This window comes from Lycorma delicatula, chromosome 1, assembly GCF_047948215.1.
Source record: "Lycorma delicatula isolate Av1 chromosome 1, ASM4794821v1, whole genome shotgun sequence".
In the NCBI taxonomy this organism is placed as follows: domain Eukaryota; kingdom Metazoa; phylum Arthropoda; class Insecta; order Hemiptera; family Fulgoridae; genus Lycorma; species Lycorma delicatula.
Window position 1 is genome coordinate 340,588,574 of NC_134455.1, and position 14,913 is coordinate 340,603,486.

At 36.7% G+C, this 14,913-nt stretch overlaps 1 protein-coding gene across 5 annotated transcripts in view; it reads right to left on the reverse strand.

Moving 5' to 3' along the window:
• The window catches only part of garz (Sec7 domain-containing protein garz), a 201,682-nt gene that overhangs the window by 148,252 nt on the left and 38,517 nt on the right, over nucleotides 1-14,913 (reverse strand). For all 5 annotated transcript variants that reach the window (XR_012758824.1, XR_012758825.1, XM_075382294.1 and 2 more), the window contains exon 10: nucleotides 3,466-3,623. Coding sequence is in view for 3 of the 5 variants with exons in the window: in XM_075382294.1 (XP_075238409.1) it covers nucleotides 3,466-3,623 (158 nt within the window). In the remaining 2 variants the exon portion in view is untranslated. The remainder of the gene's footprint in view (nucleotides 1-3,465; nucleotides 3,624-14,913) is intronic.

Consider the following 14,913-nt stretch of genomic DNA (forward strand, 5'->3'; position numbering starts at 1 on the left):
ATTATATACTAAAGTAATAATATATAAATGTGTAATATGTATCGTCTACAATCACCAATAAAAAGATCTATTCTATAATACAGACTCCTTGTTCGCTCATTACCTGCGATTCTCGGTCTCCCTGACTAGAGTTTATAATAGGATGCTTTTTGCTGGGTATTCCTCGGCCTGTTGGAAGCATGGAAAATTGATATTGCTTTTTAAGGGTGGCAACAAGGACCTCACTATTAGTTCTTCTTACCAGCCTTTGACGCTCTTGCCTGTGATTGGTAAGGTTTTTGAGAAAATTTTGTATTCCTGTAATAATAATAGATTAACTTCTGAGCATTTGCTGATGGACAGCCAATGTGACTTTCGAACTGCCAGAGCATGGAGGACGCTATACTGAGAGTAATGAATACTGCCTCCTCCAGTGCATGTGAGTATGTGCTACGTGTTTTTCTGGATATATCAAGGGCTTTTAACAACTTATGGTAGCCCTCTGCCTTGTTTCAAATGCAGAAGCATGGTTGTACATGGAATGAAATAGAAACTCTCTCAAGTTATTTCAGCCATAGAACTACTGTTGCCCTTCGTGATAGCAGCTCAGAAGTAGGGAAGACAATGTCCAAAGGTTGCTCGCAAGGTAATGAACTGAGTCCCCTTCTTTGGATTATTGAGTTCAATTCTATGTTGTGGTTGAGGTTGCCTAGTGGCTGCTGCATCACTGCTTATGCGAATGATGGTTGATTATTGCTGGTTGAGGGGGACTCACAGAATGAGATAGAATTTAGAGGTGTCCATGCATTTGAGAGTCTCAGGTTGTGAAGTCTTCAGCATAAGAGGATTTTCAGTCCAAAAAACCATGATCATGTTGCTGAAAGGTCGGCTGGCCACTTTATGTCAGGTGCAAGTTTCAATAGCTGGCCTTCCAATCAGATATGTTTCTATTCGGAAAAACTTGGGTGTAATCCTTGAAGAGAATCTTCGATTCAAGGAGCACCTTTAATATGTTGCCAAGAAGGCTGTTGATGCCTTTTTTGTAATTTGTAGTTATGCATTCCAATTAGGGATTGAATCTCCATACCATCTGTATCCTTTATAAAGGTGTCAGTGAGGCTATTATGTTGTATGCTGCACCTGTTTGGGCTCATTGTATGGTCTTTAGGTGTTATAGGAACTTTATCTTGAGAGGCAGTGTCTCCTTTTGTTGGCTGTTGTTGGTGGTTACAAGAATATCTTGCAAGAGATGGTCTGTGTTATTGCATGCATTAAGCCGATAGATATTCTTGCCACTAAATGTAAAGAACATTATATTTCCAAGAAGGATGATCTTACACCAGAATGTACGCGGGAGACTGAGGACCAAGGTTCTGCATTTTGGGCCAGGTGGGATGACTCTCCTACTGGTCGCTACATGCATGGTATATTCCTAACTGTGACTGATTGGCATGCAGTTAGGTGGATTTCCCCCAATCGGTATATTACACAATCTCTTTACCGGTATGGTACCTTTAGAGGAAGTTTGGCTAGGTTTCATTTAACAGATTTGGGCCTATGCCCAGATTGTGGGAGTTGACGACAGAGTAGACCATGTCCTCTATGTCTGTACTCGGTATGAGGATGAAGTACCAGATAAGTTAGGGAACTTGAGAGCATGGACTCCTTTCTGGATCTCAAAGTTAATTGGAATGTCCGTGGAGAATAGTCGATAGTGGCTGGATTCCTCAGTTTTTCGGAGACATTTGATTGGTTGGAGGTAGGCGTATTGGCACTGAGGCTCAGTCAGTTTGGTTAGAACAGTAATTGTTAAAGTTGAGTGGCGAAGCCGCTGTCAGCAGGTGGTGACTGTGCTACTGACTACGGTTGCATGGACTATCATGCAGTTGTGAGGTGTAGCACCATCTTGCCGAGAGCAGTCTTTGAGTGTGATGAAATAAATGTCACGCGGGACTCTGAGATGGAGCTGGGTGGGAGTACGAGGTCTGTCCTTGACTTCTTTGTGGACCAGATTGAAGTCCATTTTTCTTGAATCGGTTAATTGGTGTATTTTGCAGTGGGTGATGGAATGTAGATCGGCCTGAATTTCGTTGTTATATATAACAAACTTTTGAGTGGTGTGAGTTTGGCATTGCATTTGACTTGTTACTTAGCCAGTGTCTGAGGCATTAACAGTCACAAGCATTTATATTGTAATTGGGCTAGGCATGGGGTTCGTGCTTCCGCGAACTCCGCTACTTAGTTCAGAGAGAGATGCTGCAGGATAAGAAAAGTGAAGATGTCCGAAGGAAGCCTAAAGTGAAGGTAATGGCTGAGTTATTGGTGTTTACTGATGTCAATGTCTGCCGAGGCATTTGCATTGGTGGCATCCCGACTGAGGCCTGGCTGGTGACTGTGATGTGTAATCAGTTAGAGGGTCTGAAGATGACCTCTGGTAAAACTCTTCAGGGCTAGGAATGGAGTGGGTGGTGTAGACCAGAATCACCACAAGGTAGGTCTTCCCTTAAGGGGGTGGAATGGAGCAGGAAGGTAGCGTCTGCACCCAGCAGTTCCCTTGGCGGGCTGGCCAGGTCTGCTGTTCTGCTGGGAATGTTGGCATCCGACAAGAGATCCCACATTGAGGCAGCCAGGGGACTTCTTCTGCCTTCTTCTTGATCTTCTCCAGGCGGTGGTCGTTGATGAATTGGAAATTCACTCTCATGTATGCTCTTTTATTGGAGCCCATGTGAATGCTAGGGCTGCAGAACCGTTATGGTGGGAAATTACATGGTCATCTACGTAGTGGGAGTGATGCTTGTGCAAGCATGTATGTATACTGTACTCTTGTTGACATCTAAGCTGCTAGGCATTGTGTCCGCTGATATTACGCATTTATGTGGTAACATTGCGTACATACAGACGTCATGCTGAAACTAGTCAAAATGGATTCAGGGATGGTCAAAATGGATATTTCTGTTGAAATATGAAAATCAAAATTTTTCGCGATTACAATACTTCCTTTACTTCGTTCGTACAAGGAAGTAAAAAAGAGATAAATAAAATTCAGAATACAATTTTCTACACAATATACTTACATCAACATATGTTAGTGAGTTTTAAGGGCAGAAGTAATTAATTGATATTATCATGTACTACCAATATATATGCTCTCATGTTAAAAGATCATAATAAAACAATATGCAAGCACAGCAGGATCAAATAATTGTCAATATGTGGTATTCAGAAAGGAAAGCTTTACAAGCTTTTAAGCTACGCAACTATAAATGATTTAATCTTAAAAGCTTGTAAAGCTTTTAAGCTTAAAACAGCTTTCTAATGCTTAAAATTAGCTTTACAGTACTTAAAACTACTCTTTAAGTTTCAATACTTAAAGAGTAAAGTATTGTTTAATATATTTAAGTACTTAAAACTTCTAGTATAATTTAGTAAAAGCCATCCAAGAAATAAAAATCGATGTAAAATTTAATAAGGAATACTTTTAATTACCTGGTCTCCTGTTGGTATCACCTGTAATAATTCACCAGAAGCATCTGCAATAGGAGTTTCTACACTTGGTAACTGTTCATTTGATTCTGTAACAGCTGCATTACTCTCATTTATTACACTGGTTGTTAGAGATTCAAAATCTATTTCATTCTGCTCTTCTAGAGAAATAAAAAAAAAATAATACAAAAATTAAAATACTTCCTCAAAGCTTTCAATCAAATACAAGATAAAGAATATCATAATTCATAATCAATTATTAATTTAAAAACAAGACTAGGTAGGCCCAGGCGAACATAAACATATATTGTACCTCTACATGCAGTAAACATAATTAACTATAAATTTTTATGACCCATAATTTCATTCTACGTGAAACATCACAGTATGTGGTATCATGCATACAAATACATTTAAAATAAACATAAAATAATAAATAACCTGTCAAATCCAATAAACCACATCTATTCTACCATTAAATATAGGTACTATTTCCGTTCAGATATGCTATGTATTGTCAAAATTTAACCCTAAATATCCAGAGCAGCTTTTTCCACAATAAAGTTTAAAAAACTTACTTCATATTCTACTGTACACACACACACACACACACACACACACACACACACACACACACACACACACACACACACACACACACACACACACACACACACACACACACACACACACACACACACACACACACACACACACACACACACACACACACACACACATACATACACACCAACAATGAATTAAAATATCCTTTAATAAATAAAACCATTGCTGCAGTACTCATTTTAATGGGCAGATTTGTTTCTGGTGGTCAGTATTTTCAGAGTTATATTGTATTAGCAGATTTTAGCTACACAAAGTATTGCAAAGATCAAATTAGTGCTAAAACAGTTAACTAATTTTATTTATTAAGAAAATTATATTTTTAAATATCCATAAAAACTCAATTGTTGTTTTAATGATATTTAATGATTTTTATTGTTTTAATGATATACATATAAAAACCTACGTTTAGTATAAATTTTACTCAGTAAGTTTTGAGAAATTAATTTTGATAAAAATTCAGTCATATACCTGTATATAATACAGGTATATAATACCTGTCAAGCTATGGGTACAAACTATGAGAAAAGTGTTTATGTAACAGGAACAAAGTAATTTAAAATTACTTTGATCAAAGTACACCCAAGATTTATAAAATCAAAATTTTTATGACAATTTATAATTAATATCATCAATGATAATATTGTTGCAAAATTTTCCTGGCCAATTTTTTCTCCAGCCAATCCTGAGTTATTATCACATGTACACACAGAGAGATAGGAAGGATGATGCAAAAGGGAATTTGTCTCTTATCCAAAATATGAAAAATGTGGAAAAAAGTGATCTTATTACAACTGCTAGGAAAGCTGAAGTCTTCTTCTAACTCTCTTATAAATTTCACCTTTCAAGAAAACCTACATATCTAACACAGTTATAGTCTGTCCTGCTGCTTGGACCATATTGTCTAGGATTGCTCCAATTTTTTCTTGCATGGAGGCTTTGAGTTTGATATTATTAGGACTAAAGATGAACAATTTAAACTTTAGATACCCCCAGAGAAAATAGCCCATACTGATGGATCTGGAGTATGTGTTTGCCATAGCAATTACTTGGCCTGAAACGTGTTTTGAACCACTGCTTGGATCCTATGCTAAGGCAGTATGGGTTGTTGCTCCATCCTGCTGGAACCATACCACATTCAAGTTGATTCAAGTTGAAGAAGCAGTTAAGGAGGAATGAAATCTTCTAACATCTTTATGTACTGGTCAGAATTGACTGTTCTATGTACCCTTCCTCTTCAAGAAATAGGACTTTGTCATACTACACCAAACAGTTACACATGGATTGAGAGAGGACATAGATAAGGCTGCTTGGGATTTGTATCACAACAGTAACTAATTTGTTTGTTCACTGTGCCCAATAAATGAAAATGTACATCATCACTCATTAACAGGAGGATTTCATTAGTGAAGAAGTTAATAAAATTTGTACAAAATGTAACCCGATTTGCTTTCTTATGCTCACTTAGATCTTATCACCATCATTTTATTTGAATGAAAATTCAGTTACTTGTGTGGAATTCTTCTGATATTGTCACATAATAAATGAAGGGCTGCAGCATGATTTCCCTTTCTAGTTGTCCACTGAGAGCTCCTCATCGTTGCCTGCCTAACTCTCAATGTTTGAAGTTCTCACAGAGTGCACAGGACCTGGTGATTAGGTTTCTGTTGCAGAAGCAGTGATTCGGAATTTATTATCCACAACTTTATTGTATTGTGGCTAGGAACATAATGTATTGTATTGTATCATTTGTATTGGCACTATGACATGGAATACTGAAATGCTGACCGAATAACTTGTTTGTAATTACAACTGAATCACTATTTTTAAAATACATTTTCATATGAATGTACAGTCTACAGCAATCTACTACTCCATTGTCACTAAAATTACATTTGGTATACAAAGATAAAACCATTTTTATCCCTTCCTACGTTTCAGGATTGCCAGTTTATTTTGCTTTAAAAATCATCAGGTTCCCATGACATCCTGTAGTACTGGATAAAATCTCAAGAAATAATATTTCAGAATTTTAAATGTTTATTTATTTTAAATATAATTTTTTGAATGATTTAAATTAAATGTATTATTTCCTAAGTCAATTAAATTTAAATTTTAGTTGATAAATAGTTATATTTTCATTATTAGTTTTTAAATGTATTTTCTCAATAGCAAGGGATTTCAATTTTTTATATATAAAAATATATGTATTTTCTCTAAATATAGTCAGCATAATCAGATATTTATTTAATGGATTTACATGCTTGAAAATTTTGTCTCGAAAAGTGTTCTTTAAAATTTATAATTATCATCCCTAAGAAGAATTCTGCTCATTCAGAAATCTGTTTTATTATAAATATTATAATTAGATTTATTATTAATTACTTTATCTTGTTGCCTGCCTTAAAAACTGTTTTATAGATACTAAATATTTTATCCCTATATAAAAATTATTTTTTAGATTTTAATGTGAATTTATTAATTTAATTTTCATATTTGGATTTAGATTTATTGAAATTCTTTAGATTAAAACCAACTTCAGCTATTATAAATAATATAATTACAAAGTTTCCAGTTCTCCAAAAGTAGTGTATCAGTTCTCTACTTTGAATTACATTTTACAAGAAATAGCCAAGTTTATCCAGTAGATAACTGAATCGCTAATTTGTCTTTTTTCATAATCTCCAGATAGGAAAAAAGTCCTCTGAGAATTCAACAGGCACTGAAGACTGCGATCAAATCCCAAATGAAGTAGCTGCTCTACTGGCTACTAGGTGCCAATTACATTACAGAAACCAGGATGACAGATGATCCAAATTCCCATGGCACTCATTTAAGGAAAAAGGAATAAATAATAAAAGATACACTTGAACCCAGGTGTGGACTAAATTCAATGCCAAGGATAGGAAAAAACAACAAAGGCAAATGATCAATCCCAAAGAAATCCTGAATAATGTAAAATAGATTTGTATTACTGTAGTTAATTTAATCTTAAATATCTTATTTCAAAATTCTAATTTGTTTTTTATGTAGTTACTGATTTTATCAATTTTATTAACTTATCCACTTGTCTAAATATGTGGAAAAATTATAGAAATTTTTAATAATATATGCATATTTTTGAGCTAACACATGCATTATTACATCTCAGATGTATTATTTCATCATTATTATGTTTTAGTGTTTTAAAAAATATTTAAAATTTTTACTCATCATTTTATAACTATTGGCCCATAAGTTGGCACAAAAAAATACTAGCATTTAGCAAACATTAGGTACGGTACTAGGCTGACTGAAAACATTGTCAATTTAATACAGATGATATTTATAACCAAAAATTACAGATGTTGCTATTTAATTAAAACTAGTTCAGTATCCCAATTAATATTATTTTAAAAAACTTTCAATAATTAATTTTTTTACTCATTTTACTGCTGTAGCTTGCAAATTCCGAACTTGCTGTCATCATTAGATTTTAAAGAGCTCATGTCCAATTCTGAATTAACATTTATCACAAAATTATGGATGTGCAGATCATATAAATGTTCGTTCATCTTCAATGTATTTTTTTTCAACATTGACAACATGCTTGTTCAACATTGCTCCACTCAGCTTCAGGCAATTTATGAAATTCCTCTTCAGCTAACTTAAGAACGTCAGACATGTTAAAAGTTGTATTCTTTCAGCTACTTGTGCTTTCACTTGACTCCAAATCATTTCAATGGCTATTAAGACAGGGTGATACGGTGGCAACCATAGAACTGTGTGACCATAATTTTAAAAAATGCCATCTATTATAAATTTCTTTTGATTTTCTTTGTGTAATTTTATATCATATATTTCATTCTTCGTCATAGCAGAAGAACAGTTAATTTGTTGTTTGGTTAAACATTTTATCATATCGCTTTATAAAGAGTTAGAATTTGGCTGCTTTTGTAGAACATTGTGATACGATGTGTTATCTAGCACAATGAATAATCAAGGTGGCAAGTTGGAAATACACTATTTCGTGTACTTTTCAGATTCCATCGATTTGTGATAATCTCCTTTCTTATTTGACTATTATATACGTAAAGCATTGTTAATGAATCTTTTATTACACCCAGCATAAACAATTATTAATAGTAACCCTTGGATACTGGTGCTTTCATCAGTCCCTCATGAAGGTTTGTTGTGTCTACCCATGATTTTGGTGTCACATGACTACTGTGAATGTAGTCATTCGACTGTGAGTTTGAAGCAAGCGGTAGTGCTATTCTGTGCTCTCCGGGTTTCTTTCTGTTTTTCTGGGTTTTTTGGTATTTTTATGGATTGTGGGACTGAAATCTGACAGATTATTTTGGAAGTGCTATTACATTTTTTTTAGAGTTTTGGACACTGGACTGACTTTTTTTATTTAAGTTGTTAGATACTGACCTTATTGCTATAGGCAATAGGGTCTTTGATTGTCTGTATCTAAGTGATTTATGTTAGTACTTCATTAGTAATATATTGTGTAATGATAGTGGCCCATTATACTGTTGGCTGACAACAAACTTTACTTATTAATTAATTTTAATTCGATTTCTTATCTTATTGGGTTTGATAAGATAGGTTGCTGTAGCTTGACTCAAAAAAATTGTTCAGTTTAATATAAACCATGCGGACCTGGCGCTTGACCTGCTGACAAGGTATGTCTCGAAGATGGACGTTGATATTGTACTAATCTATTATGCTATTGTCTAATTTACATCTGTGGTTTATCGAATCCTTTCTGTGTATAATTTAAGTATATACAGGTGCGTCAATAGGGTGGGTGCGTCTGGGGTACTACTATAGAAGAATCTCCAGAGAAAGAGTCTGAGAGTACGATGAAGCTCCGGTCAAGTTACTACCAGTGTGACATTAGAGGCTGACCAACCGGAAGGCCTGCTACGGATGGTAGGAAGGGGGACCTAAGTAGGTCCTAAGTGGACCTCCTTAAATCATTTAAGACAGAGGTGAAGGTCTCAGCTGATTCAGAAATTCTCTCTATAAGGAAGGTTGGTGGCCATATGTAGATTAAAATTAAGGAGAAAAAGGAAACCTATGGCGCCCGGATACTTTTTCAACTATAAAAGATGGTAGTGTTCTCACGAACACCACGATAGCTCTTCTCCGGGTACGGGACTTGGAGAACAATGTACAGCCATGTGAGATCTTACAGGGGCTCTCTGTGACCTGCGGACAGCAGTTGTCGGCTGACACGAGAATGACAAGGTTGACCAGAGTGGTGATACGTCACCTCCTGGCACTGATTGTTACACCCACTGTACAAAAGAGAAGGGTGAAGATCGGGCTTGTGAGCTGTAGAGTAGTTGTTGTTGATCTCCCTCTGCGATGGTACCGATGTTTAGAAACAGGACATCTGGCAAGGAACTGCAGGGGTTGTATGTTTCAATAGCAGGGGCGACGGATATGACGCTGTAGAATGTGCAAAACACTGAAGTGTCTTATGTGCAATGCAGAGGGGCACCACACTGGCAGTGCCACATGCTCCAAGGGGGCCATTAGGGAAAATAACAAGAAGAACCAGGCGTACCTCAGCCTGTAGATGGAAATGAAAATTGCTCAGTTTAATATAAACTGAACAATTTCTGCATGGTTGCGGCACAGGCACTTGACCTGCTGACAAGGTATGTCTCAGAGAAGGATGTTGATATTACACTCTCTGAGCTCTACATTCCTTGTTTGCAGCTGAAATAGGTTATCTCTGAGGATTGGGGTGCGGTCATCTGGCTGATTGTGTACCTACCTGTGCAGGACATTCTGAAAGAGCATGGTTTCATCAGGGCGAGGATTGGAGGCATTTATTATTACAGCTGTTGTCTTTCACCTAACATGTCTGCGAAACAATACAGGGAAATCTTGGCCTCGCTTATTAGAGACTTCGATGCTCACCAGTCAACATTACTGGCTGTGGATTTTAACGCCTGTTCGATTACCTGAGGGTCACCCAGATTTGATGTGACAAGCAGATTGCTGACCGAGATGGTTGCACTACTGGATATAGAATGCCTCAACTCTGGAGGTGCACTAACATTCAGGAGAGGAACTACTAGGTCCATTATCGATCTTACTTTTGCTATGACAGCGTGGATTCAGGACTGATAGTGTGAAGACTACCTAGCAAGTGATCACCAGGCCATCCTCATGAGTGTTACAGATGGAGGTTCTCCAGGGGCTAGGAGGCCAGTTCCCAATGACTGGAGTACCAGGGGTATGGAACCAAAAGAATTTGTGGGGACACTGGATTTCAGTGCGATACGTGAGTTTACTATGGATGAAGAAGGGGGCACATGTCTGGTCAACTGCTTGGAAACAGCATGTGTCTCTTCTCCCTCGCAGGTATTGTTAGAAGAATCGTTCCCCAGAATATTGGTGGACAGAAGGCATCACTTGGAAATGCAGGGAGTGCCATAGGGCTAGGAGGCTTGTGCAGTGAACACGTCTCTACTCACTAGGTTAGTTATACAGGGCCTGATATAGGAGGTGCAGGAACAAGCTCAATAAGCTTATTAGAGACTCTCAAAAGATATCTTGGAAGCAATTCATCTCAGAAATTGATACAGACGCACAGAGGAAACCATTTAAAATTGTTGTTAAAATGGCACTAAGAGCTAGAGTCACCTTATCATTGGACACCAGAGAGGTTCAGCACATAATTGAGGAACTGTTCCCTCATGAGGAACAGTTCCATAGGGTCATTGCAGAAATTGAGGACAATGTGAATTCTCCACTTTTCACCAGAGAGGAGATTACAGCAGCAGTGAAACAGATGCCTCTAGATAAGGCACTAGGACCAAACCTTTTGCCAAATTTGACAGTTAAGGTGGCTGTTGGAGTGGACCCTGATGCCTTTTTGAGGATATACAATAATTTTTTATTTGAGGGATATGCCTCCAGAGATGTGGAGATGGCAGTGCCTGGTCTTGGTTCACAAGCCGGGGAGGGACCCAATGCTGCTGTCCTCTTATAGACTACCAGTGATGATCGACACCATGTCAAAGATACTCAAGCACATGCTGTTGCAGAGGCTGACTAGAGTTAATGAGGATGCAGGGGGACTTTCAGATAAACAATACAGTTTTCTTAGAGGAAGATCTTCCTTGGAAGAGGTGTTGGAAGCTGTTGGTGTGGCAAAGAGAATCATTGGAGGGAGGAAGATCTGTGTTCTTGTGGCGCTTGATGTTCGCAATGCCTTTAACTGTGTGACCCATGATGCCATTAGTACTGCGCTGGATAGCATGAGTGTCCCCCCTCCCATATCTGAGAAGGATAATTCTATTCTACCTTAGTGAGCACAAATTGATCTGTGAAGTGAAGGGTGGAGCAGTCGAAAGGTGTAGAGATAAAGGAGTTCCACTAGGGTCGATCCTTGGAGTGGCCTTTTGGAATAGTGTTTTTTTTGTGTCATTTGACTGGTTTGATGCAGCTCTCCAAGATTCCCTATCTAGTGCTAGTCGTTTCATTTCGGTATACTCCCTACATCCTACATTCCTAACAATTTTTTTACATATTCAAAATGTTGCCTGCTGGCAAAATTTTTCCCTTCTACCTGTCCCTTCAATATTAAAGTGACTTTAATATTGGATGCCTTAATACGTGGCCTATAAGTTTGTATCTTCTTTTAACTATATTTTTCCAAATGCTTCTTTCTTCACCAATTTGCCATGACACCTCTTCATTTGTCACGTTATCCACCCATCCAATTTTTAACATTCTCCTATAGCACCAGATTTCAAAAGCTTCTATCTTTTCTTCTCAGGTACTCCGATCACCGAAGTTTCACTTCCATATAAAGATACACTCCAGATATATATTTTCAAAAATGTTTTCCTGACGTTTAAATTAATTTTTGATGTAAACAAATTATATTTCTGACTGAAGGTTCGTTTTGCCTGTGCTATTCAGCATTTTATATTGCACCTGCTACATTCATCTTTAGTAATTCTACTTCCCAAATAACAAAATTCTTTTACCTCCATAATCTTTTCCCCTCCTATTTTTACTTCAGTGGTTCATCTTCATTATTTCTACTACATTTCATTACTTTCATTTTGTTCTTTATTTTGATGTGGTAATTATTTGTAGTATTTCATCCACCGTTCATTGTTTCTTCTAAATTTTTTTTACTGTCGGTTAGAATTATTATAGCATCAGCAAATTGTAGCATCTTTATCTTTTCACCTTGTACTGTTACTCCAGATCTAAATTTTTCTTTAACATCATTAACTGCTAGTTCTATGTAAAGATTAAAGAGTGACAGGGATAGGGAACATCCTTGTCAGACTCATTTTTTTATTACGGCTTCTTTCTTATGTTCTTTAATTATTACTGTTGCTGTTTGGTTCCTGTAAATGGTTGCAACTGTTCTTTTATCTCTGTATTTGAACCCTAGATTTTTTTTAAATGCTGAACATTTTATTCCAGTCTACGTTATCGAACACCTTTTTCAGGTCTATAAATGCCAAGTATGTTGGTTTGTTTTTCTTAAATCTTCCTTCTGCTATTAACCCGAGTGATAAAATTGCTTCCCTTGTCCCTATACTTTTTCTGAAACCAAATTGGTCTTCTCCTAACACTTCTTCCACCCTCCTCTCAATTCTTCTGTACAGAATTCTAGTTAAGATTTTTGATGCACGGCTAGTTAAGCTAATTGTCCTGTATTCTTCAAATTTATCTGCTCTTGCTTTCTTCAGTATCATGACTATAATACTCTTTTTAAAGTCTGATGGAACTTCCCCTTTTTTGTAAATATTACACACCAGATTGTACAATCTATCAATCACTTCCTTACCTCCATTGCACAATAATTTTGCGGGTATCCCATCTATTCCAGGAGCCTTTCTGCCATTCAAATCTTTTAATGGTCTCTTAAATTCAGATCTCAGTATTGTTTCTCCCCTTTCATCCTCTTTGACTTCCTCTTCTTCCTCTATAACACCATTTTCTAATTCATTTCCTCCGTATAACTCTTCAATACATTCCACCCACCTATCAACTTTTCCTTTTGTACCATAAATTGGTGTACCAACTTTGTTTAACATATTATTATTCTAATTATTACACCCAATTATTATTCTAATTATTAGATTCTAATTTATGTACACCCAAATTTTCCTCAACTTTCCTATATGCTCTGTCTATTTTACCAATGTTCATTTCTCTTTACTCTTCTGAACACTTTTCTGTAATCCACTCCTTTCACTTCTTTATAGTATTTCTTAATTGTTGATACTTCCTTTTACTTTCTTCATCACTAGAATTCTCATACTTTCTACTCACAGCTATCAGCTGAAAATATATCCTCTGTTATCCAAGGTTTTCTACCAGTTCTCTTTGGTCTGCCTAAGTTTTCTTCTGCTGATTTAAGAATTTCCTTTTTAACATTCTCCCATTCTTCTTCTACATTTTCTACCTTTTGTTTTTACTCAGTCCTCTTGCGATATCCTCCTCAAAAATCTTCTTTACCTCCTCTTCCTCAAGCTTCTCTAAATTCCACTGATTCATCTGGCACCATTTCTTTAGGTTTTTAAACCCCAATCTACATTTCATTATCACTAAATTATGGTTACTATCAATGTCTGCTTCAGGGTAAGCTTTACAGTCGATGAGTTGATTTCTAAATCTTTGCTTAAACATGATACAATCTATCTGATACCTTGCAGTATCATCTGGCTTTTTCCATGTGTATATTCTTCTATTACGATTTTTTAACTGGGTGTTGACAATTACAAAATTATACTTTGTGCAAAACTCTGTAAGTCAATCCCTTCTTTCATTCCTTATGCCCAGCCCATATTCACCAACAATATTTCCTTCCTTGTCTTTTCAATGCTTGCACTTCAATCTCCAACTATTATTAAATTTTCATCCCTTTTATGTGTTTAATTACTTCGTATACACACTCTACCTCATCATCATCATCATGGAGACTTGTAGGCATATAGATGTAACAATTATTGTCAGTTTAGGTTTTGATTTTTCCTTATTACAATGATTTTATCACTATGCATTTTGAAATACTCTACTCTCTTCCCTATCTTCTTGTTCATTACGAAACCTACTCCTGCCTTCCCTTTATTTGATGCTGTGCTTCTAAAATCACCTGACCAAAAGTTGTTTTCCTCTTCCCTCTGAACCTCGCTAATTCTTACTACATCTAGATTTAATCTATCCATTTCCCACATTAAATTTTCTAGCCTACCAACCATTTTTGACTTCTAACATTCCATGCTCCGACTTGTAGAATATTAATTTTTAATTTTCTGGGTACCCCTTCCTTAGTAGTCCTTACCTGGAGATCCGAACGGGGGAGTAATTTACCTCCAGAATATTTTACCAAAAAAGGCACCTCCATCTTTGTTATATAAAAATGCAGAGAGTTATATTTTCTTGGAAAAAAGCAACTGTAGTTTTCCATTGCTTTCAGCTGCGTAGTACTCAGAAGATTGAGTTATGCTGATATGGCCGTTTAAGTCCTCCTAACCTATGTCTTTAACTACTACTGAAAGAGCTGCTGCCTTCTTTCAGGTATCATTTCTTAGTCTGGCTCTCTACAGTTACCTCTCTGATATGGTTGCACCTTCAGTCCAGCTACTCTGTATCACTGAGCACTCAAGCCCCCTCACCATCGGCAAGGTCTCATGATTCATAGAGGGAGGGAATCTGGTATATAATGGTGTATTTCACACTTCTCTACCGCCAGGCGTCACTCTTGTAGGTTACACAGACAACTTGGCTCTCGTGCTGGAGTCAAGTACCCTGAGAGAGTCCATTGCCCAGATACAAGGCACACAACAATCA